The sequence below is a fragment of the Trichosurus vulpecula genome, chromosome 2 (genome assembly GCF_011100635.1).
Source record: "Trichosurus vulpecula isolate mTriVul1 chromosome 2, mTriVul1.pri, whole genome shotgun sequence".
Classification (NCBI taxonomy): domain Eukaryota; kingdom Metazoa; phylum Chordata; class Mammalia; order Diprotodontia; family Phalangeridae; genus Trichosurus; species Trichosurus vulpecula.
Genome location: NC_050574.1, coordinates 44305209 through 44330608, shown reverse-complemented (window position 1 = coordinate 44330608; position 25400 = coordinate 44305209). Strand labels below are relative to the sequence as shown.

Genomic DNA, 25400 nt, shown 5'->3' with positions numbered 1-25400 from the left:
CCAGCTTATTCTGCCAACCCAACCAACTCAGCTTAAAGACCAAAAAAGGGAAAAAAAAACCAGTTGCTTCCCTCAAAGGGCTTATGTTCTATTGGGCGAGAAAACATGGCCATAAATAAGAGTACGGGCAGCTAGGTGGTACACTACATTGAGCCCTAGATCTGAAGTTAGGAAAAACTTCAGTCAATTTTAATCAATCAGCATTTATTAAGTACCTACTATGTGCCAGGCACAGTGTAAAGTGCTAAACACTGTGACCTGAGTTCAAATCCTGCCTCAGACCCTTTCTAGTTGTATGATCCTGGGAAAGTCATTTAACCATTTGCCTCCATTTCCTCACCTGTAAAATGAGGATAATAAAGTGCTTTGTAAATTTTAAAGTGTTATGTAAATGTTAATTGTTATTATATGGAAAATATAAAAAACTAATACAAAATAATCTTGGCAAGGAGGGTAATGGAAGCTGTGGGAGGATCAGGAAAGGCTCCATGTACAACAAAGTGGTGCTTGAGAAGAATCTTGAAGGAGACAAGGAGAAAACCAAGAACTTGTTAAGCACCTACTATGTGCCAGGTACTGTGCTAAGTGCTTTATGAATATTCTCCCATTGGATCCTCATAACAACCCTGGGAAGTAGGTGTTATTATAATCCTCACTTTATAGTTGGGGAAACTGAGGTAGACAGAGGTTAAGTGAATTGCCCAGGGTCACACAGCTAGAGGCAAAATTTGAACTCAAGTCTTCCTGACTCCAGGCCCAGAGGCTATCCACTGAGTCCCCCAGATGCAAGGTGTGCATCCTAGGAGGGGGATACAGCCAATTCAAAAGCAGAGGCCAGACGGGGAATACCACGTGAGAAACACCAAGAAGGCTATTTTGGGTTGGCCCATGGAGCAGAAAACGAGAGAGACTGGGGCCAGGTTATGAAGGGATTTAAGGGCCCAACAAAGGAATCTACATTTTATCCTAGGGGGAATAGGAAGCCATTGGAGTTTTAACAAGGGGAGTGATTTGGTCAGACTAAACTTTAGGAACCTCACTGGCAGCTGTACAGGGGATAGCTTGGAGTGGGGGAGACCAGTTAGGAGGCTCCTGAAATAGCCTGGGTGATGAGAGGTGAAGGCCTGACCCAAGCTGGTGGCTGGGTGAGTAGATGCTGATGCTGTGAAGACAGAACTTAGTCCAACAAGCATTTTTTCCAGTACCTTCTACGTAGCAGGCACCATCCTAAACACTGCGGACAAGGTGAGAAGCAGTCCCTACCCTCAGAGAGTCTACAACCTAGAAATAGTGAACTTTAGCAACTGAATGGTAGATGGAAAGGGCAAGGATGATGCCATGGTTGCCAAACTGGGAGATGGAGAAGATGGTAAAGCCCTTGGGAAGTTCAGAATTTGGGGGGGACAAGGAATTCGGTTGTGCATCATTGAATTTGAGTCATCTGGTTTGAAATGTCCAATTGGCAGGTGGTAATACAAAATCGATGCTTGCTAGAGAGACTGAGGCTGGGTATATACATTTGGGAGTCATCTACAAAGAGATGAGAATTAAATTCATGGGACCTGAGGTCACCAAATGAGAAAATATAAAGGAAGAAGGGAAGGGGGCCAGGACAGGAGCTCGGGGGATATCCACTGTTGGGGGGGGGTATCATGTGGCTGATGAAGCAACAATGGAGACTGAGCAGGAGCAGTCAGATGGATAGGAGGAGGACTGAGAGAGGGCAAGGTCACAGAGACTCACAAGAGCAAGTTATCTAGAAACAGATGGTGATTAGCAGTGTCCAAGGCTGCAGACAGGTCAAGTAGGATGAGGACTGAGAAAAGGCCATTGGATTTGGCAAGTAAGGGATCGTTGGTGACTTTGCAGGGGGTGGGTACATTTGAATGATGAGGTATGAAGCCAGATTTTAGAAGGGTAAGAAGTGACTGAGAAGAAGAATTGGAGACAAGTTGGGTTTTTTTCTTCTCTAAGGAGTTTGGATGAGAAGAGAAGGAAAGAATGGTAAGGTCTAGGAAAGGACTTTTTTTTAATGATGGGAGATGGCAAAGAACTGGACATCTAGGGGGATGCCCATCAATTGGGGAATGGCTGAACAAGTTGTAGTATATGAATGTAATGGAATAGTATTGTGCTATAAGAAATGATGAGCAGACGGGTTTTAGAAAAACCTCAAAAGACTTACATGAACTGATGCAGTGAAGGAAGCAGAACTGGGAGAGCACAGTAAATCATAGAACAGCAACACTGTGTGATGATCCACTATGATAGACTTAGCTCTTCTCAGCAATACAACGATCCAAGACAATTCCAAAAGACTCATGGTGGAAAATGCCATCTACATCCAGACAAAGAACTGATGGAGTCTGAATGCAGATTGAAGCAGACTATTTTCACTTTTTTCTCCATGGTTTTTTCCTTTTGTTCTGTTTCTTCTTTCACAACATGACTAATGAAAAAATATGTTTAACATGATTGAACATGTATAACCTACGTCAGATTGTTTGGTGTCTTGAGTAGGAGGGGAGGGAGAGAGAAAAACTTGGAACTCAAAATCTTATAAAAAATGAACGTTGAAAACTATCTTTACATGTAATTGAAAAAAATTAAGTACTATTTACATAATTAAAAAATTAAATGATGGGAGAGACTCAGGTGTTTGTATAGGAGGAACCAGGGGATAAGAAGAGATTGGACATTATTGAGGAGGAGAAATTCAGATGACTGTGGGGGTAATTTGCTGGATGGGATCAATGGCCCACGTAGAGAGGTTGTCTTTAGCAAAAAGAGCCACCTCATTATGAGAGTCAGGAAGGAAGGAGAGAATAGGGGATGAAGTCAAGGGCTTGTGAGATGTAGAGAAGGGGAGAAGGCAATTTGAAGAAGAGGAAAAGCCAACTGTTTGCCCCACCTTGATGAGTTTGTATGTCTGTGGTGTCTTGTTCCCCTTCACCTGGAGAGAGCATCGTTATGGCTGGAGTTCTGATGTGCCTAACACAGTATTCCTCCCATCACTCATCTTCTGTTTCTCTGTCTCCCATTTCCTGTCCCCACGTTCCTCTTCTCCACCATGTTTGTCTACGCCAGATCTTTACTCAGTTTCCCAAGGACCGGATTCATTTGCCTGCTCAATCCCTCCCATAGACGAGTCTCTACTTACTGAGTTCCCAGGACTCTCATCTCTCTCTCCTCCTCTGCCTACTCACTGGCTCCCTGGGACCCTCACCTGTCTCCTTTCCGTCTGTCTCCAGCATCTTCGTTTGTCTCCCCGCCCCCTTCCCAAGACTCGTACCTGTTCCTATTCTCTGCCTCCCCAGCACCTTCATTGGCATCCCTTTCTGCCCCTAGGACTCTTATCTACGCCCTCCATCTGTCTGTCCCCAGAACCCTTACCTTTCTTCTTCACTCCAGGTTTGTCCTTCCTCACTGCTCGGTGCCCCCAACCCCTGCCCCCACCCCTTACCTGTTTGGCTTCTCCCTCCCACCCCTCACCCTCACCTTTCTCAGGTGCTCTCGTTGCCCCCCAAGGCTCACCCCATCTGTAGACCCGCTCTCTCCACTCCTGCCGGGTGCCCCAACTCACTCTGACCCCCTGGATGCCACGGTTTCTTCGACCCTCCTGAGGTGTCAGCTGCCGAGGCAGGCGGTGTCCTGGGCAAGGAGAGTAACGACTGGCCGCGCCAGCCGGGATGGCTAGTTCAAGTTCGCGCCCCGCGGCCTCTGGGCGGGAGGGGGCGGGGCGGGCCACAGAGCCTGCTCGGGGGTGGCCAGGATAATGAGAGTCCAGCCCCGTCCATCGCAGGGGCGGGCACTGTGCAGAGAACGCGCAGACATTTGGGGCGCTGGTTGCATGCATCTTTGCAAAATGTGTCAGGCTAAAAACTATGCCTATTTAAGGCGGAACTGAGTGCATAACTCTTCTCCAGGCCAGTACGCCCTGCAAAACCCATTCCTGGGGGCATGCCTGTTCCGTGCACACCGGGTGTGCAGAGCGTGTACACTCCGTGCCACAAGTGACCTAATCCAAAGTCTGGCGTCTTTAAATGTAGCAAGCGGACCGTGCCCATTCCACCACCTCATTCTCCATCAGAATAAAGTATCTGCCGTTTTATTCGGCCCTCGGCATTAGTGGTGGGCGCTGCTGCTCCTGCCTACCTTTTCTGGCAGTGCCCAGACCTAGGGCATAGAGGGGCCAGGGTTAGAGGAGCCTCTATGTGGCTGCTTTGGTCTTCTTTCAACTTGGGCAGCTCAGCCCCATCGGGTGTTTGCCGGTAAGCCTCTTTGGCTTCGAGAGCTGGGAGTGGCCCAAACCCTTGCTTCCTCTATGACCCTGGTCCAGTCGGTCCCCTTTTCTGTTTGCTCCTTTGTAAAATGGAGAGGTTGGACGACACAGATCTGTGACACCGTGTACTTCAGCTTTAAAGTCCAGTGGACCTCAGGGATCATTTGGGCTCATCTCATTTTACAGAGTAGGAATTGTAAGCCTGGGAGGGCTGTTTGTTGAGTGCCTGGCCTTTCCTGGGAGGTTTGGCCTCCACATTGTCTAGCTCCCACAGAACCAGCCAAGGTGGCCAAGGATGAGAGTCAACTTTGACTGCCCTGTCTCCATCCCATACAGCTAGGCACTTGCCAGGTCCTGGCGACTTGGCTTCATAATGCTCTTGTATCAGGCCCCTTCCCAGGGCCCCCATAGGAGCCACTCCTGTTCAGACCCTCCATCACCACAGACCCTGGAGTCCTTTGCCAACTGATCTTCCTGTCTTGTGTCCTTATGCATCCTCCTCTCTGCTAAATAACACTTAACATAATATATTGGGGTCCTCGTAACCTTTCTTGTGTGTCACAGCAGTCTGGCAAAGGCCACAGATCCCTTCCAAGAATGTTAATGTTAAGAATGTTAAGCTTCAGTTGAAGGTTAGTAGTATTTTTTCCCCTCCAAGTTCACGTACCCTCATGTAAGGGTTTGTGGGCCCTTGGTTCTGATATCTCCTATGCTATGCAAATGAGTCCACAGAATCACAGAGGAGAACTTGGTGACCATCTGGCTCATTTTACAACTGAGGAAACTGAGACTCACAGGTTAAGTGACTGACCCAAGGACACACATACACTGAATCAGGATTTGAACCCAATTCCTGCATTCTTCCCACATACCATGCTGTGGGTACATAAACACCTGGATCCCTGGAATCACAGTCACCCCCCAGATTGGGGCTCCTGGCTCCAATAGGCCTGCCCCATCATCCCACTTAGCTTCTAGATCTAAGATTCCCTCCTCCTCCTGCAAGTTGTCCTTGATTCTAGTTAGCCTTGAAAGGAGCCATTTCCACCAAAAAATTAAAAAAAAAACAAACCTCTTCAGTGGGCTGACTCCCCAGAGTTTACTAAATATCAAGTGCTTCCAGGCTCACCACAATCTGGCTCCCATCTGTCTCACTTTCACTTACCCCACTTCAAATATTTTCCACCTTGGCCTAACCAGAACACTCTCCATGCTGGCCTGTCCTCCCCCTTCAGCTCCAGCAGGCCTCTCCTCATGCCACGAAGCCCAGCCTAGGCACTTCACCCTCCTGCTGGCCTAGTGATGCTGCCCCTCTCCCAGTGTCTCCCAGCATCCGGTCTGGACCTTTCATTTGCACTCCCTTCCCTCCTAGATCACCTATGTGCAATCAGCTTTCCTCCTGTTAGATGGGAGGCTCCTTGGGCACAGAGATGTCACAGCTATCTGTCTCTAGCTGCTAATACACCCTCTTGTCCATGGTACCATTTAATAAATTCATGTAAGGAACTTTGCCTTCCTTCAGCCAGTAACCAGCAGCAACTGCTCAGTGTGGCCACCCAGAAACTCCCTGGATAGAGAGGGGTTCCAGCAGCTGGTCTTCAAGCTTCCCCCATCCTCCTGCTCCTTAGCTTCCTCCCTCAAGGAATGACTGGAATTTCTCAGGCTGGAGCCCTAATGAACTGTAGCCAAGGGTGAGAATAAGTATGGAGGCCACAAACTTAGGTGTGGTCAGGGAAGGCTTGAGAAAAGATCAGGGAGCTGAGCTCCATTATGTACTTCCTGCCCTTATGATCCCTTGGGAGAATGGAAGTTACCACCAGTGGATGCTGGGGACCCTGTGTGAACCACTGGCAGGCTGCTCTCAGACTGGAAGGGTGGGCCAAAGGAGCCTTAGCCAGGCACACGTCCAACCTGGACATTGGACCCCGTGACCGACGGAGTCCTTCCCACCCAGGCTGTGGGGCTCCTTGGCTCGGGCAGGGCTGAGGGCCAGGCTGGTAGGGCATACCCCTGTTCAGGGACAAGAGAAGTAGCAGTTCTCATTTCTGCATGGAATTTCAGCTGGAAACCTCCCCTCTATGAATAGGGCCATCCTCCTGGCACTGACGCAGGCCTGGTGCCATGCTGAAGCCACAATGGGGGTGTCAGAGTCTGGAGATGGCCGTACAACATGGAGAGCCCAGTGACTGGATTCCTCAAGCTTTAATGCCATGACTCGGCACTTACAGAACGAAGGCAATGGCAGTGTTTCAGAGGCTCCGTCCCAGTGTGCATGGTGGAGCAGCGCCCCTGGGGAGCAGCAGAGGGAGAGGCTTCCCTCAGTGTTGCCCCATAGCCATGGAGGCAATGCTATGGAAATGCTAGCCACCCACCTGGGGATGGGGAGGACGGCTTCCCTCACTGGCCACACTTGGGGCTGCAGAGACCCTGGCACAGCTGAGGCACTTGGCAGTGTGGCCCTGAAGGGGGCGCCAGACGGACTCAGCCTATCAAAAGTGCATTAAAGTGGTAGTGGTAGGGAGTCTCTCAAGGGTAAGACAGACCTTGGGGAGTACGGTGCTGAGAGCCTGGGAGGTGGCTCACAATTGGAGGAGAGAGACTGTCGCTCAATGATGAGCCCACTTCGTCCAAGGGAAGCAGAGACGGAGACATCACCCAGTGGTAGAGGCTCATAAGCTCTGAGAGGGAAGGGCAAGGGGGAATGGAGTGAGAGAGTCTTCAGTGTAGGGAATGAATGCCCAGCATTAGAGGAGGAGGAGGTGGTTAAGATCTCTGGGGACATCGGGTGGGAGTGGGGTCTCAGTAGGGTCGAGCTGCTGGCTTGCTCTCCAGGTCTGCATAGGGGTGTGCCAAGGCAGGGTCCTCCTGTGTGTCAATGGTCTGGTACGAGCTGCGCTCCTGCAATGGGCCAAAGGAACCTGGAGATGTGGGGGGAGGAGGAGAGGAAGGATATAGTAAGTAAGGCCCTCTCCTCACAAACCCCTGCCCAGAGTGTGCTCCCCTCCCACTGGGGAAAAAGTCACAGCGATTCTCATGCCAAGACCAAGACGCGGGCCCATTGAGCCCCCTTCTACTTTCCTTCCACTTAACTGTGGCCCTGTGCAGAGGGTTGCTGGCAGACCTAGACTCTGGGGGAACATCCATTTCAACAGGAAATGAGGCAAGGCTGTGAGGGGGCGAGGGGAAGGGAGGAATACCACATGCCAGACACAGTGTTCCCTTGCTGGTGGTGACCAGATGGCCTTTGCTGCCCATTTGGAGGGGAGACAGGCTGTAATGGGATGGAAAGCAGTGTTGTGAAACCGAGATGTCTCCTGCCCTGACTAAGGCCTGTTTGAGAATGCATGAGACAATGCAGGAGAGAGGTTGGGCAGGTGTAGGGCCGCTGTACCTCAAGAGAAAGGCAGGATCTACACCAGGGAAGGCTTCCACTGGGTCCTGCCTCAAGGTCCTCATCCCACCCTGAGGGGAAGGGCAGACTTCTGCAGGGAGGAAGCCAGGAGCCCTGGCAAAGGTCCTGAGCCTGAATCATGGCTGGAGGCCCTGCTGACAGAGCTTGGCCTGTATCAGTGCCTGAACCCTCATAGCTAAGCCCAAACTGCCAGGCTCAGCCTACACCTGGACATTCCTTTCCATGGACCCTGGGGTCCTGCCTGACTCCAGGCTGGGACCGTATCTGCCCATTAGAGCCAAAGGGAAGGCTGAGGTTTGTTCGTCTGCTTTTCCTACTGGGCCAGGGAGAAGAGGAAGAAAGAGGAAACTTATCTTCGTGGCCTAGTAATTGGGGCTTCTAGTGAGGAGGAGGAAGTCAGCTGAGACATTGCCCCACAGTAACTAAACTGTCTTCCTCTCATGGTCTTCGAGGCAGAGTGAGACAGATGGAACCGCCGCTCCCCAGATCTCCAGTTCCAATCCCACAGGGCACAGAGCAGATGTGGGGGCTGTTCCCCGCTCTGGGCCAGTACAGGGAGGAGCACAGAGATCACAGAAGGGAGTTAGTGTGGGAGGCAGGGCTGCCAGGTGGAGAAGGGGGACGGTGACACAGAAGCAGGACCAGGAGACGAGTCAGGGCCCAGAGCAGCAGCCCAGGAGCAGCCTCCTTCAAACACCACAGCCTCACCTATGTTGAGGATGAACTCGCCCCCTCGCTCTCGGTACATGTGGTAGACAAAGAGGCAGGACAGGGGCTTCAGCAGGAGGCTGAAGATGGCCATGCCCGTGCTGAAACGTATCGTGTCGGACAGTGGGACCCCATGTGGGTAGAAGATGCTGATGTAGATGATATCCAGGAGGATGGTGATGGCCAGGCCGACCAGAAACTGCAAAATACAAAATGCAGGCAGTGCCCACAGGGCAGAGCTTGGATGCAGGCCCTGCTGGGGGTGGGGAAGCCTTTAGATCCCAGGCCCCAGGCTTCTAGCCTATTCCATGTAAGCAAGATAGGCCAGGCAGGCCTAGAATGCTGGGCAAGGGCCCTGCTACTGCCTTCTAAGAGAGGCCAAGCTATAAGGGAGAGCTCATCCTCCAAACCCCAATCAGTCATGAGGGTCACCCAGTTACCTTGCCCTCAAAAGGGGTAAAGAGGACTGAGAACAGAAGGTGGCACTGTTATTGACTTGGCATAAATCAAAAGTGGATCAATGGTTATTTCAAAGGCTTGGAGGGGAGGGGAGCACAGGAAGTGTGAGAGGAACCCTGAGCCCATGGGAAAGTGCTACTTTCACTGCCAGAGGGCTTAGGGGTGTGTGGAGAACTGCCTTAGCTTTGGTCCTCTCCTCCCATGGAGGAGTAAGCGCTCCCTCCTCCCACCTCCCACAGACTGGGGCCTTCAGTGACAAGAAACCTCATTTGTTTCTTCCCAAGGAACTCACCTTGCCAGACTGTGTCCACTAGTCGCCCCACCCCTGCCAGGTCAGCAGAGAAAACCTTTAGCCTTTGTCTGGAGCCTCCAGGTTTGCCAAACCAAAGCCTCCCCAAACCTGTCAGGTATTATCCCCATTTGGCAGCTGGAGAGAGGCAAGGTGCTCACAGTCACAGACACGCAGCCAGCCGGCTGTCCCCAGGAAGAGCCTTCTTGCTAAGGAGGCTACTTCTCCCTGCTCCCCAGCTTGTGCTCACAGTCCCAGGAGGGCTCTTCGATCTGGCTGGCATCAGAGACCCCACCATGGCCATTCAGCTTTTCTCTCCCTGTTTCCCTCTCACTAACAAATACTGCCTCTGGGAACCTGGGCAAGTTGCTTTCAGTTTTGAGCAACTCTTTGAGACTATGAGTTGCAGAGTAGGTGCACCTTAGAGTTCCCTCTCCCACTGGAATCACACGTTTGGTCCCCACTGCTAGCTCTGCTCACACAGGCTTTTGTCCCCACCCACAGATTCTACACTGGGCCCTGGATGGGTCCTGGATGACCCCAGGGCCTCTCCCCTTCTCTGCTACAATACTGCCCTCCACCCACCCTCCCTTTTCCAATTCAACAAACATTTATTTTTTGTTTGGCTATTTGTACTGTATCAAGGTTCCTTTCCTCTTCTCATTAGAACCCCTTCTTTTCCTATCCAGTGGTACTCATCTCCTAAGGCCTAGCTCAGAACCCATCTCCTTCCCACCAAACCAGCCCCACCTAACTCTATCCCACTTTGACCTCCACCCATCACAATCTGTACTGATCATGACACTTTGAGGGTCTTGTCTCATTCTCTAGTTTCTTCAGGAAAGAAAGGCATTTACTCTGTGTCACACCAATTAAATAGTGAGCTCCTTAGAGGCTTACTCCCTTCCATCAGTGTTTGTCTACACAGTGCTGGGTACAGAATCGATGCTCTGAAATACCTGTAGAATGGATTTATTTACTGAGCATCGGTAAAGGGGAGTGGTGTACCAGTACTGGGAGGGAGGGTTCATGGGTCCCTGGGCTTTCCTTCCTCAAGATAAGGTCACTGTTTGGAGGAAAGCAAGGAAATCTCTATAAAAGTACTGGGGGTAGAGATGGAGTTGTGTTGGGTTGAGACAGGGGGTGAGCCCATTAAGACAGCGTTGGAACGGCCACTCGCCCAGGCCAGATAAAGTGACACAAAGAACATGGCATCCAGCATTCCTTCCCAAAGGAGAAGCCAGAATACTGGTGAAGAGAGTGCCCAACGGCTGAAGATTGGAGTACTCTGGAAAAGGCCGTGAAAGTGAAAGTTTGGCTACTAGGGATACAGGAAGGAAAGAAGGGAAGGGTGGGGAAACTGAAGTGAATATGCAGGAGAAAGAAGCTGAGCAGGGCCTTAGCGGATAGCTGGGATTAGGAAATGAAGAACGGTGAAAGTAAAGGTTGACCTGGGCTGTCAGCCCCCAGGCATCTGTTCCAGGTCTCCCTGGAGGGGGAGAGATGCCCCAACCTTCCCCTAATCCCTAAACTCACCATAATTATGGCATCCAGGGAATCTCGTTGAGCAACGGCCCACACCCCCAGAGCCAGGACGGTGAAATTAGCCCAAGCATAGGAGTTTGAGAATGCCAAACAGCCCCTAGCAAAAGAAGGCACAGTCAATCCCACCAGATTCACTTTTCATTGCCTAGTCATACCTCAACAGCCTTTAGCTCTTCTACTATTTTAAAAAATACATTTGAAGCCTTTTCTCTTTATACCAGTCATTTTTTTTAAACAAAATGAAACCCTTCCTCCTACCCACCCAGACTGAATCTTCCATTGTAATACAAAATCAGCCAATGCATATGCCAGTATGTAAAACACTCTACCCAAGTGGTCTCCCACATGCTCTCCGGAGGAAGAAGGTCTATTTAATCACCACTTCTGCAAGCTCATCCCTGGTTTCTCCAGTTACTCTGAGTTTGGGAGAATAATTGTAAAGCACTGAGCAGGGTGCCTGGCACACAGCGGGCACTTAATAAATGCTTGTTTCCTTCCTTCTAGTGAACTTTTCCTTTACTGTGCTGTAGGCATCGTGTGTATAATCCCTTTGGGTCTGCTGATTTCAGGCTGTATCTCTTGAGGCTGAATTTTCTCGAATTTCTCTGAATTCCTCACATTTATCATTTCTTCCTGTCCAATCATCTTCCATCACATTCAGCTACCATAGGTTAACTTGGCCCTTCTGCAGCTAATGGTCTCCCACTTTGTCTCCTGCTCTAGGCTGGTGCAAAGAGGGCGGCTGCAAACACTTGGAAAACTGTTGGCCATTTGGCTTTGGCCCCCTTGGGGTATGTGCCAGAAACGGATCCTGAAGTGTGCAGGGGCAGGTGAGTCACACTGATTACAAAATTCCAAATATGCAAAAACTAGATAAACAAATCAGTTTTACCCACAGTACTTTAGTGGGCCTATCTTACCAAGACTGACTGCTTACCACTGTTTTGTTGTTTTTGTTAATTTTTGAGGTGTAAGATGAAACTTCAGCATTATATTAATTGAATTTTTATTACTCTTTACTTTTTTATTATTGTTTAATTTGGAGCATGTTTTCAAAAAGTCACCTGTAGTGTGCATTTAAAAAAAAAATTGTATCCTTTGACCATCTATCTGGGAATGGATCTTGATATTATATGTGTCAATTTCCTGGGCAGAGTGGATATAAGACTTTTATTGGTGGTATCTGATGTCAATATTATTCCCACTCTAGGGTTTCTGTTTTTGTTCTCTCTTCATTAATTTCATTGGTTCAAAAAGTTTTCAAATGTTGTATAATTAAGATTGTCCAACTGAACTTTTAGGATCTCCTCTATTTCTTGTTTGGTTATGGGTTCTCTTTCCTGTCTCCCCTGATTTTTTTCAGTGATACAATCTTTTGCATTCAAATCATGAATTGTTTTTGAGCTTATGGTGGCACAGGACGATCAAAGTCTATTTCCTTCCAAGCCATTTTCTAGATTTCCTAGCAGTTCATTTAAAAAAATGGAATCTCTGCTATAGGTAATTATGTTCTTGAGTTTACCCAACACTGGTCTGCTGTTTTGGATTGTTTTTGCCTTACCTATTTTATTCCACTGTTTTACTTTGTTTTTTAACCCATGCAATCTGACTGATAATTTGAATGGAATGGCACTAAATCTATAATTTAGGGAGCATGGTCATTTTTATTCTAGTATTATGGCCTAATAATGAACACTGAATAGCTCTACAATTACTTACAACTTCTTCCTTTATTTCTGTAAAAAATGTTTTGTAGTTATATTTACATAAATATTGCATATGTCTTGGTAGACCAACTCAGTTATTTTGTATTTTGTAGTTTATTTGAATACAATTTTTCATTATTGCTTCTTTTTGAAATGCTGATAATTTCTGTGGATTTAGTTTGTATCCTGCTAGAGTCACAAAGTCCTGAGTTCAAATTTTGTCTCTGACACTTCCTAATTGTGTGACCCTGGGCAAGTCACTTCACCGGTTTGTTTCAGCTTCCCCACCTTTAAAATGGGGATAATAATAGTGCCCACCTCCCAGGGTTGTTGTGAGGATTAACTAAGATAAAGTTGTAAAGCGCTTAGCACAGCATCTGGCATATAGCAAGCTCTTTATAAATGTTTATATATAAATCTATAAAAATATATATAAATATTATTGTTGCTTTACTGAAGCATTTGTCATAGTTTCCTTGCTAAACTGAAAATAGGGAGACTTTCATCTCCTCCTTGCCAATGTTTATGCCTTGAATTTTGTTCTCTTATTTTACCAAGATGATGAGTATTTCTAGAATTGTGTCAAATAACAGTGGGAAGAGGTGACTGCTGCATTACTATTGTTTAAATTTGTGTTCTGCTAGTGTTTCCACATTGAAAATACTGCCTAAGTCTTGCTTTCACACACACATACACACACACACATGCTGCTGATCATAATCAAGGGCCCTCATCTGATTTTTTTTTTATATAAATGTATTTAGTCAAAAGGTTTTTCTGCATTCACTGAAATTAGGTGGTTTTTTTGTCATTTAGGTGATTAATTATGCAAATCATTGTCTTAATACTACACCATGCCATATGTGCGGTATGAATCTAATGACCTCATATTGAATTATTTACTGGCTATGCTGCTATAATCTTGCAAGGTGTAATGTAATGGTAAGAAGGCTGAGACTTTTTTACTGTTTTTTCTTTTGGAGCACTGAGGTAATCAAGTGCCTTTGATTGAGTCCTTCGTTTCAATCAAGAGTCTTTGACCTTCTTAAGGAACAAGAAAGCCTAGTTCACATAGGTTTGAGTGGTATGGCTGTGATGGCCTTTGACCCTGAACAGGGTATATAAACTGAGAGAACAGTGTTTTGTTTGGGGCTCTCACTCACTGGAAGAGTGTCTTGTGATTTGACCAGACGAGACTCTGGGTAGCCACTGGAGCACCCCCCCCCCCCCCCGTTTTGAAAACCCAGATGTTGGTGCCTCTCTCTCTGGTAATTATGTGATTCTTTGGTCAGTTAGAGGCCTGTCTGTTGATAACTGTGTATGTTTGCTCTGTTCATATTGTCTCTGTTTGTAATTTCTGTTTGTGTTTTCTCTGAAGTTCAGGGTGCTGGCTTTTCCCCTTGAACTAAGTGAATTATATATGTATGTTTGATTAAAGTGAGATTGTTAACCCGTTAAAGTTGCTCTCCTTAGAACAGTTGATCAAAGAACCTGTGCTAGCAGCCCTTCTGTGTGCTGGTGTTATTGGTCGTGCATAGCCACAGGAGAGGCAAGCCACACTGTTGTTACACAAGGATCTAACTTATAATGTTTGTATTCATATTCATTAGGAAGATTTGTTTATAGTTGTCTGTTTCTGCTTTGCCTCTTTCTGGTTTGTCAAGTTAGGTGGCATGCTGGATGGAGCATCCGCCTGGAGTCAGGAAGACCTGGGTCTAAATCTGCCCTAAAATACTCTAGTTGTGTGACCCTGGGCAAGTCACTTAATCACTGTCTACCTCAGTTTCCTCAATTGTAAAATGGGGATGATAATAGCACCTACCTCCCAGGGTTGTTGTGAGGATCAATTGAGGTGTAATATCTACAAAGTATTTAGCACAGTGCTTGGCACACAGTAGGCTAAATACTAGTTATTATTAACCATTGGATCCAGTTTTGTTTCCCCTTGGAAGTTCATTTACAGAAGGCTTATCTTTTTTTTTAACTGAGGGTGGATTACTTAAGACTTTTGCTTTAATTTTCGTGCTTTGTGTTTCTGTAGATACTCATCCACTTCCTTTGAATTCTCAGTTTTGCTCATATAATTGTGTACACTGTTTTGTAATAATTTTCTTTCTCTTCTCCTTTTTCATTTTTTTTTGATGCAATCAGGGTTAAGTGACTTGCTCAGGGTCACATAGCTAGTAAAGTGTCTGTGGCTGAATTTGAACTCAGGTCTTCCTGACTCCAAGGCCAGTGCTCTATCCACTGTGCTACCTAGCTGTCCCTTGTTTCTAATAATTTTCTTCTTTTCCTTCTCCATTGTGAATCTGCCTTGTTCACTTTCTATATTGAGTACTTGAAATTCCTCTTTTTCTTGGACCAAGTCAGCTAATGGTTTACCTGTCAACCGCTATTATTCACGCTGTCTGCTTCCAAATTTCTCTATTTAATTCTAGCTTTTGATTTTTCTTTTTTATTTTTAGGGTTGCTTTGTTTTTCTTGTCTTTTTAATTACATGTTTGGTCCCTGATGCTCTCTTTGTCCAATGTGGTAATGTAAGTTTTCAAAGAGATACATTTTCCTCTGAAAATGGTTCTACAATGTTCCTACTTAAGATGTCTGATCCCAGAGGGCCACCCTGTCCCACCCCCCCCCCTCCCCACCCCTGCCACTAAAAAATAAGAAAACTCATTGCCAGATGACTCACCATGTTGTCAACAGCCAGTGCACCAGAACAATGGCCTGCAAGAGCAAAGGGGCAGAAGGAGGAAGAAGAGTGGGAGAAAAACAGATCAGTGAGTCTGAAAAACTATCACAAGAGAAGCCTGGAACAACGAGATCCTGAGTAGGGAGAGGGCTAACACACACTTCAGAAGCAGAATGATGAAGCCTGGGAGAAGAGGAGGGCCACACGAGGGAGCCTGGGGCCAGGCTCATCTCAAGCTCATCTCAAGCCCTTCTCGTTTCCCTTCTTTACAGCATAAAGTCCCATGGTACGTGGCTAATGACAGTTCATTTGGAGCCCAGTTGGGGCCTCTGAGGTAGATGATTGATTTCAGAATCAGAAGGTACTTTGAGTTGACAACAGCCTGTAGGGTTCCTTTAATCTCATCCTAACTACAGGAATGAGGCAATGAGGTGGTGCCTGGAGGCAGGAAGACCTGAGTTCAAATCTGACCTCAGAGACTGTGTGACTCTGGGCAAGTTCACCCTGTTTGCCTCAGCTTCGTCATCTGTAAAATGAGCCAGAGAAAGAAATGGCAAACCATTCTAGTATCTTTGCCAAGAAAACCCCAAATGGGGTCATGAAGACTGAAATGACATGACCACAACCACAACCACAACATGAAAAGTTGTATTTTTCTTTAAAGCTGAGCATCCTGGCACTGCCACTCACTCTGTGACCTTAGGCCAGTCACTCAGGTTCCAGAGGCTGGCCTGAATGGCTTCTAAGGCTACCCCTTCCAGGTCTAACATAACATGTTCTAGGGTCACTTGTGGTCCTAAGACCCCATTGCCTGTGAGGTGGAGTTAGCACCTGGCAGATATCTCTAAATCTGCTCATTCCACCAAACTAGGCAAGATCCTTGCATTGGAAGAAACAGGCTGGCACAGAAACCCCCATTTCATAAACTCCATCCTGTTCCTCTGGATCAGGCCAACAGGAAAAAGGGAAGCAGTAGTGAACCTTTCAGCATACCTAGCTTTCAGTTTGGGAGAGCCAGGGCCCACCTGTACCGGGGACGAGCTGATGAGCCCTGAATAGCTCCAAGGAGATAAACCCCTTTTCCTTTTCAGAAAAAGCCTTCAGAGGGGGAGCTAGAGGATTACCATTAGTGACACAAATCTAGTAACAAAGGAGATACTGAGTTCTTCTACACAGCAGCAAAGTGTATCTTTTGGTTACAGATTGTGTGTGTGTGTGTGTGTACATATGCATATGTGTATACACAGATACTTATCTATATCTATATAATCTATGTATGTATGTATGCATGCATGTATGTGTGTATATCAGCTAAGAGTAGGAAAGGAGCCCAGGGGGTAACAGCAGAGGGGGAGGCCTAGATGGAGAGCCAGTCTGTACTAACAGAGAGATCCCTTGACAGGCGCTTCCTTACTCAGACCTCACAACACTTCCAGAGGGTGGGCTGGTCCTTGCATGTCTCCTCCAGTGCTGTGACTTCCCGTACGTGACAAGCACCTCTGAATTGGGCTGGGATTTGGGTTTGTCCTTCTGGCTGGGAGAGGGCAGAGTTGTGGCCTCAATCCAAGGGAACAGCCCAGGGGCCTGCTATTGTGAGACCCAGACCAGAAATGGGGCGGGGTGTGTCAAATAAGAAGGAGAAGAACCAGGAAAGAAGCATCATAAAAACAGAGATAGGGTCTAAAAGGATGAGGAATAAGGTAAGGCCGTCAGCTCCAGCAATTCGGAGACCAAGGAACATGGACAAAGAGCTGGAAAGGGCCTCAGTGGTTGTTGAATCCAAACCCCTCACTTTATAGGTTGAGGCAAATGGGGCTCTGAGAGAGGCAGCAACTTCCCCAGGGTAAGTTTTAAGGGGGGGCACCACTGAGCACAGAGTGCTGGGCCTGGAGTTCAAGTCTAGCCTCAGGAGCTTTATGACACAAGGCAGAGCAGTTAACCTGTTTGCCTCAGTTTCCTCATATGTAATATGGGGGAAATAACCCACTGTTGTGAGGATCAACTGAGCTAATATTTGTAAAGCCCTTAGACAGTGCTGAGCACACAGTAGGTACTCCAGAAAGGCTTATTCCCTTCCCTTCTCCAAAGGTCAATAAGGGGCAGGGCTGAGGTCTGGACCAAGGTGCTGTAACTCCTGATATCAGCGCCCTTCCCACCAGAGGGCCCCTCTTCCCCACTGGGAACCTTGGAGACAGCCGTTTCAGTGGGCGGTGAGGTGCTCAGCCAGCCTGCCATGGGCTAAGGAATGAGTAGGAGGCAGTCATGGGGCAGCAACAGCAGAGACCACTTTTTTCCTGAGTCTGTCTGTGATAGGGAAGGGAGACAGGGCAGAGCTTGAAGGGTGGAGACAAAGTTTAGAGAAGCCAGGGGGTGGGGGTGGGGGGGAGCTGAGGCTTACGATAGCCTGGAAGAAGCTTGTGGAGAAAAGGAGCCCAAAGATCAGACAGAGGGGAGGGCAGGACCACAGGAGCCAGTACCCAGAGGAGCTGGAAGGAGAGAGGGTCAAGGGCCAAGCAAAGGGGAAGCCCCCTCTTTAACAGGGAACGGGGAAAACAGGACAAAGGAGGAGAGAAGGGGATGATGCTAAAGGGACTAAAGGGAGCCCAGAGTAAGTGAGGAGGGGTCAGGTACAAGGAGAAATGGAGGCTGGGGGGCTATGGCCTAGTACAGGAATCTCAGAGTACAGACTGTGGAGAAAGAGCATACATAGGTTATGAGGAGGTCTAGGGTCTGACTGCAGTGTGAGTGAGTGTGTGTGTGTGTGTATGTGTGTGAGTGTGTGAGTATGAGAGTGTATGTGCATATGCGCATGTGTGTGAGTGTATGTTTGTGTGTGTGTGTATGTCTAGGGTGGACAGAAGGTGCAGGTCATGGAATCTGAGGAGGTTTATGAACTGGGAAGTCTTCGTATTTAAGGGCCCATCAATGTTTGTCTTGAAGTCAAGTATGAGGGCAGGGCACTGGGGTGAAGGGAAAGATGGCAGTGAGTCAAGAAACCCATTCCTTGAGAAAAGAGTATAACTCCATTCCGGGTGCACAATGTGAGTGTCAACAGTCTGTTCCAGAAAGGGGAATATATGCGGATGGAGTGAACCGCAAAAGAGACGAGGCTGCTGAAGGATGGCCCCAGGGGGAGGCCTGGAGAAATGCAGTGAGAAAGCAGGAGCACCTCCAGTGTGCGGGGAGGACAGGAGAGGATGGCCAGGAGGGATGCTGGGTCTTCTTAGGGAAGCCTAGTTTTATAAGTGCAAAAGGATGGAAGGGGGGTAAAAAAACAGGGTTTCTAAATGATTTACAAACCACAAAACAGGGGTTCTAGGGAGCACAATGGAAGAGGAAGGCAGGTTCTATGGTCTGATAGACAATACAGCAGAAGGAAGAGAGTGAAGGAGCTGGGATTGGAAGCCCTTGGTCTCAACCCTGCCTTGGTCCACTGATCTGTGGTCTTGTGATCTTGACACTTAACCACTCTGAGCCTCAGTTTCCTCACCTGTGAGATGAGAATAATAACGGACTCCCTACTTCTCAGGGTTACGAGGAGAGCACACGGCAAACCTTAAAGCCTAATACAAAGGTAACTCTGATGACCATTAGACTCTTTCCTAACCCAGCGTCCCCACCTGGCCAGGCCTCCTTCCATAGTCAACAAGGAGAGCCAGGAGACTGGTGTGGGGAAGCACTGACTTCCTTGGGGACCAATGGTGTCTCTTCTTACGTGGGGGCTCTCTTCCCAAGGATGGGAGGTCACACCTGGGGCACTGGCCCCTTGTCACCCTATAGAAATGCCAGGAAACTCCAGCATGAACACAATACTTAACACCTGCTCACTCGTTACAGTAAAGACTGGCCAAATGAATGGGGAGCTCAGCAAAACAACGCTCTCCCAACGTCTGCACAGGAGCCCTGCAGCTGGGGTACCTCCCACAGCCTCAGCTGCCCTGACCCCCCCAAACCAAGCTTCCTCCCCCCCCTCTCTGTATTAGCACAACCAGAGGGCCCCTGCAGCCTTGAGGGCCACAAAAGAAGAGCGGCCCAACCAGGTCAGGCTCCCTTTGGTCATAGGCCTTCTGACAAGGTCCTGGTTTTGTTCCACCTGCACTGGAGACAGCTGTTCAGTGGTTTCTGTCACGTCCAACTCTCCATGGCCCCATCTGAGATTTCCTTGACAATGAAACTGGAGTGGTTTGCTATTTCTTCAGCTTATTTTATAGATGAGGAAGCTGAGGCAAAGAGGGTTAAGTGACGTACCCAGGGTCACACAGCTAGGAAGTGTCTGAGGCTGGATTTGAACTCCAGATTCAAGGAGGCAGTCAGAGAGTGCTGGGCCTACAGTCAGTAAAACCTGGGTTCAAATCCAGCCTCTGCCCCTGACTACCTCTTCAATGCTGAGCCAGCACTTAAGCTTTGTTTATCTCAGTTCCCTCATCCACAAGATGGGGATAATAAAAGCACCTGCTTCCCAGAGTTGTTGTGAGGATCAAATGAGATAATATTTGTAGAGCCCTTAGCACAGTGCCTGGCACACAGTAGGTGCTTAATAAATGCATGTTCCCTTCTCTCCCAGTTCTTTTGACTTAAATGATTTCTGTTCACTAATGCAGCAAACCAATAGCATAGCCCTTCGCTATGGGTCATCTGCTGTCCTCAAGGGTTCTCCATGTGTTTTTCTAGGAAGAAAGGTGGCATTTCTTTTTATTAGTAAGTGTACTGTGTTGGAGGAGAAGGAGTTGGTTTACATGTTATTTCGTCCTTGTAAAGAATCAGTGTAAAGAACAAAAAAAATCAGCCCCCACGCTAGTCATCCAGGCTCGTCTGAGGCCATTTCCATTCAGGAACGGCTTCCCTAAGAACACCAGCCATGCATCAGATGCTGTCATGGGGTTTTCCAGAGGTGAAATGCAGAGCTGTTTGGATTACATCTCTAAATCAAGGATCCCACCTGAAATGGGAATTATGAAAGGGAATAAATCCGACAGCTACTGACCCAGCATTGCTATTGGCTAATGGTGAAAAAACAAGACATTTAAAGCTTCACATTCAACCCTAAAGATAAAAATAATTTTTTTGTTTTGAGTCAAATCGGTTACAAACCACACAGTCCCCTTTGAAAAGTAGTTTAGGATTAGGGTTATCACACGTTCCCCATGTGCTTGTCTTGTCTTCCTAATTCAGCGTAAGCCTGATGAGGGCAGTGACTGGGCTGCCCTCCTCCCAAGTGCCTAGGACAGTGCTATAGAAAGAGCAGGCCTTGAGGAGAGTTGCTGAACCTGGCCTCAAACCTCAAAGCTCTGATCTCTGGGCATTTCTCCACGGCCAAACTTCAACCCTAAAATAGCCTCCTGCCTCCTTCCAACAGATTTTGGACCCAGCTCCCACCCCAAGGTGCTGCCCACTCTAGGAAGGATACATAAATGTGGTGATGACTGAGAGAAGGCTGCCCATCTGAAGACCTCATTCCCCTTCCTCCCAAATGACACAACATGGTCCAACCTTTCAAACCACAGCCTGCTTTGGCTAGAATTATCGACGCCACTGTGTTCACGGGACATTGTGGTCTAGATAGAGCAGAGGATGGAGCCTTAGGCCTTGAGTCCGGAAGAGCCGAGTTGAAATCTGACCTCAGACGTGTCCTCGCTGTGTGACTTTGAGCACGTCACTTCACCTCTGTTTTCATCAGCTTCCTCTTCTGCAAAGTGGGGAAAATAATAGCCCCTACCTCCCAGGGTTGTGGTGGGGATCTAATGAAATCATCTTTGTAACGCCCTTGCTTGCACAGTGCTGGCACATACTAAGTCCCATAGAAGTGCTAGCTATGATTATTAATACTATATTCTTGTCATCCTTGGGTAAAAATGCTATCATGAGCTGGGAAACACCTCAATCCAGGCTGTGCCAGAGCTGTCTCCAGTACAAGAAATGAGTGGGCCCTTGACCCTCGGCCAAGGGTCGCCTTCCTGATTAGTAGCCCATATCTCGGCGTTGGTGGAAGAGCAAACAAGCATGGCCATGGGGGTGGGCCTAGGCCAGAGGATGCCAGAAGTGAGGACTCCCTTTCCAAGAGGAGCATTTTTAGGCACAGTCACAGCATCTTTAACATGGAAAAGGGGCTTGATTTTCTTAACCTGGTCTAAATAAACAACAGGGACAAATAAGTAACCAGGGCAGTAATACGACACTGAAAGCAAAAGCTCCTGGGAATGGAGAGCCGGGCCAGAGCTGCAGGGAGCAGGCAATGTTAGAATGAGGGTCTCTCAGCTGGGCTGGCCCCTCTCCTCACTGTAATCCCCGCCCCCCAGCCCTTCTTCTTCTTCAGAAAGTCTCCATGAGAGGTCTTCGCCGGCCTTCTCTTTCTAAACAAGTCCATCTAGCCTCCAATGTTCTCAGTTCCTTCTTCCCTCCATCTGTTTCCTATCCCTCATATCCAAGTCCGTCAAGAGGTCAACAAGCATTTATTAAGTGCCTGATATGCACCAGGCCTAGTGCTAAGCACCAGAATTTTCTTCCTTCTGCACCTCTATGGCATCCCTCTGTCTCCTGACTGCTTCCCTCCTGCTCCCCCCATGCTCCCCCTTCCTTTCATCCTCTAACCTTTCAGCTGCCCATCTGCTCACCCCACCATGTTTCCTTATTCCACAGAGGATGGCCTGGTTTCTCAGTTCTGTTGACTCCATCTCCTCCACCCAATCCCTTCCCTCCTCCTCTCCCTCATGATTCCACTGAAGTCAGTCAACAAGCATGTAGTGAGGGCCTACTCTGTGCCAGGCACTAGACTAAACACTGGAGATGCAAATAAAGACAAAAACCAGGCCCTGGCCCAAGGAGCTCACAGCCTGATGGTGAAGACCACAGTCGAACCTCCGGACTAAGGACCTAAGTCCAGGATCCATAGGGACAGTCAACAGAAGGAGCTAGACTGAAACTGGATGGGGAAGGCTTCCTCTGGGTGCTGGGACGTTGGCTGGGTCTTGGAGGAATCCAGGGAGGAGGCAGAGATGAAAAGGCAGAGCATTACAGGAATGGGGGGCCCGGGAGGGTTTGGAGGAACATCCAGGCCACCCCCCACCTCACTCTAAGCTTTTCCACCCCTCTCCCTCATCCATCCACTGGGCTTCCTCCTCTCAGTTTCTGGGTCTCCTCACCGCTAAGAGCTCTGCCTCGTCCAGACTGCCCCCCACTCCCCATCTGCTCTCATGCTCTGGCCCCCTGGCCCTCCCCAATGCAGTCTTTCATGTCCTGGACCCCTTCCTCCCTCTGTCCTCATCCTTTCACACTCCACCAGCTGCTTCCTCAACTCCCCAGCTCCCACATCCCTCAGACTTCCATTTTCCTCATCCCTGCCCTTTTGCCTCCCTCCCTCCTCAAAACCCTCCTGTCCCAAGTGCCCTGATCCTCCCTCCTTCTTGTCCTTTATCACATAAGGAACTGGCCTGCTTAGCCTGCCTTCATCTCCATGCCCCCTCACTCTATCACTCTCCCTCACTCCTAAACCCCTCCTCCCTCTAATTGCTGGTCCCTAGTCCTAACAACTCCAAATCTATGACATATCGATTGAGACTCACAACAAACGTTAGGAGGCAGGTGCTAGTCATGTTATTCGATCCATTTTGCAGATGGCACAATTGAGGCCCTGGAAGTTAAGTGACTTGCCTGTGATCACAAGGCTAGTGTTTGAGACAGGACCGGAACCCACGTCTTTTGGACTCCAAATCCAGCACGCTTAACTACCTTGATAAATATATATACATAAAAATGTGATGGTTCATGAATCTGGTCTCCTTATGGAGGCGTGGGTTTAAATCCCACTTCTGGGACCATGAATTTTTGAGGAGAAAAGATTAAAGTTTTACTGAAGATTTTTGCAACAGCAAAAATGTGCGCTCGGAGGTGGTCTGCAAGAGCCACAAATTCCGCTAAAACTTACCTTGCTTATAGACAAGTTTTTTTTAAAGCAAAGAACAAATGAAGGCCAAAGTCGCTAAGTTTTTAAGCAACTTCCTTAACTTGTGTTGTCTGCTGTTTAGCCTTCAGCAAACGAGATAGAACACTGTGCTAACTGAAGGAAATACGACCGCGTGGTAACTGGAGAGGTGCACCTGGAGCTCGGCTTCCCAAGCTGCGGGGCTGGATCGGACGGACGGCGGAGCTTCTTTGGAGGTCGGGCTCCCAAGCTGCACAGAGCTGCAGGCTGCTTCCTATGGGCCGGCCTCCGCTTCGGGCTGGTTTTCTAAGTGTGCATACTTTCCAGACATCTCCCCTACACCTGGTCTCCCTCTCCCCCCTCTGGTCTCCAGGTTCCCCGCTCCTCTATCCTCTCGGCCCCCCTCGCCGTCCCCTGGTCCCCTAAACCCCTCAACCTCCTCTTTCCTCTCCAGCCTGCCGCAGATCGGAAAGCACCGGACTTGGGGTTGGTTTGTTTCAGGCATTTACCAGCCTCTGTGACCCTGGGTAAGTCATTCAACTTTCCCTATGCCTCCGTTTCCTCGTTTGGAAATGAGAGGGGTCGCACCCAAAGGCCCCCCACCGCCCCTTCCAGCTCAAAAGCTAGGATTCCACGTTCTCTCAGTCTTGTTTTCTTCCCATTCTCTGTGCCCTGCTTGCCCTCCTCCCTGCTTCGCCTCTCGGTCCCCTCTCCTCCACGCCCCCTCCCTCTCAGTCCCCGCTCAGTCCGGGGCCCTCTTTTTGTCCCTCTCGGGCCTCCGTCCCCGGGCCCAGCCCTCTCCGTTCGCGGCTCCCCCTTCCTCACGGGCGCTCTTCTAACCGTGCCCTCCCCTCACCTACCTTGAGGTTCACGGCGGGCAGCTCCATCCCAGGCCAAGCCGGAGCCAGGGCCGGGTTCAGACTACACGGAAGCAGGCGGCGGCGGGGGCGGCTGCAGTGGTTAGGACGTTACCCAGAGAGTTGGGAAAGAAACTTTCCCGGCCCCGCCCCTGGCGTCCCCCTCCCCCCGGCTCCGGCTCCGGCCGCCCGGCCACCTGACCCAGGGGCTGTGCACATGACCGCGAGCCGAGGCTGGTTGCTAGGAGACGGCGTCAGCTTGCCCGGCGCTGCTCCCCATATCCCCTCCGGGCCTGCCGCGCGAGCGGAGCCCTACCCCCACCCCTCCCCCAGCCTCCGCCTTGGGCAGAGACTTCATATGGGGCGGGGGGGCGGGGAATGGACCTCGGAGACCACCGAGCCCAGCCCTCCTCTGAGTCTTGCTCTTCATCTTCGGCTCCCCTCGACCGTAAGGATAGCCCCTGTTCCTGCAGGGAGTTGAGGCTTGTTAGAGAGGGTGAAGGGCTGCGGGCAGGAGCGAGTCTGGGGGAGCCGCGCCCCCTTCCTTCCCTCCACCTGCCTGCTCCCCTTGTGGGCTGTCTGCCCCCACCGGAGCGTAAGCCCCCTGCGGCCACGGGCTTTCTGTCACTTGGCCTCCCACGGCTTAGCACCGGGCTGGATCCTTAGTAAAAGCTCAATAAATGCATGCACTCTCTGTGTCTCTTTGTGTGTTTGTCTCACTGTGTCTGTCTGTCTGTCTGTCTGTCTCTCCTGCAGCAATCAACTAGAGCAAGTTGCCTTCTACCCAAATCCCTCCCCCACCTCCCAGCCCCTGAATTTGCCCGGGATCACCAGACCCAGAATTTCTAGGCAGGGCCTTCAATCATCCTGAGTAAAAGAGGAAGGACATTCTCTATCCACCCCCACCTCATCCCACCTCCCTGAACTGTTTCAACTGTTCATGTATGGGATGGAAGGTTGATGATAAAAGAATTGGGGGTCTTAGTGGTCTGCAAGCTCACTACCATCCTCTAGTATCATCTAGGGGAGCGACCCTTGTGGAGAAGGAACAACATCCCCTCCCACTTCCAGAAGTACCAACTGTTAAACAAATGCCACGCCTACACTGGTGAGCCTAAGAGCTCAAGAGTACCCGCCCAGCCCTGCTCCAGGGGAATGGAGATGAGACGGGTCAGGCTACACTGTAGATAAGAAAGACCCCAACTCCTCCACAAACTGCAGCTAATGAAGACTCCAAAAAGGAGGTTCTCTCACCACTAAAGTCTTTGGCATTTTCAAATAGTTCTGCATCAGAAATAGATATGGTTTTTATTAACGAAATTGGCATGTAAGACAATGCATTATCACCTGCCTTGCTGCTAAACCCTAAGGACCATGGTGCCTTTGTCACCAACTTGCTGCTGAAACTTATATGTAATTCTCTCCGCTCCCCCCCCCCCCATTAGAAAGTCAGCTCCTTGAGAACAGGGACACTCTTGCTTTTCTCTTCGTATCTTCAGGGCTTACTTAGCACTGTGCTTTTCACAAAGTAAGCA

The 25400-nt window shown here is 49.0% G+C and overlaps 1 protein-coding gene across 1 annotated transcript; it reads right to left on the bottom strand.

The window, feature by feature from the left end:
* Positions 1-6469: 6469 nt before the first annotated feature.
* LOC118838363 (angiotensin II receptor associated protein) lies at positions 6470-24036 on the bottom strand. Its single transcript, XM_036745634.1, has 5 exons — positions 23869-24036; positions 15091-15125; positions 10687-10792; positions 8403-8601; positions 6470-7200 (listed from the first exon to the last, which is right to left on the bottom strand). Exons 1-5 carry the CDS (start codon positions 23893-23895, stop codon positions 7082-7084), a joined length of 486 nt encoding a protein of 161 aa, XP_036601529.1. The 5' UTR covers positions 23896-24036; the 3' UTR covers positions 6470-7081.
* Positions 24037-25400: the final 1364 nt, after the last annotated feature.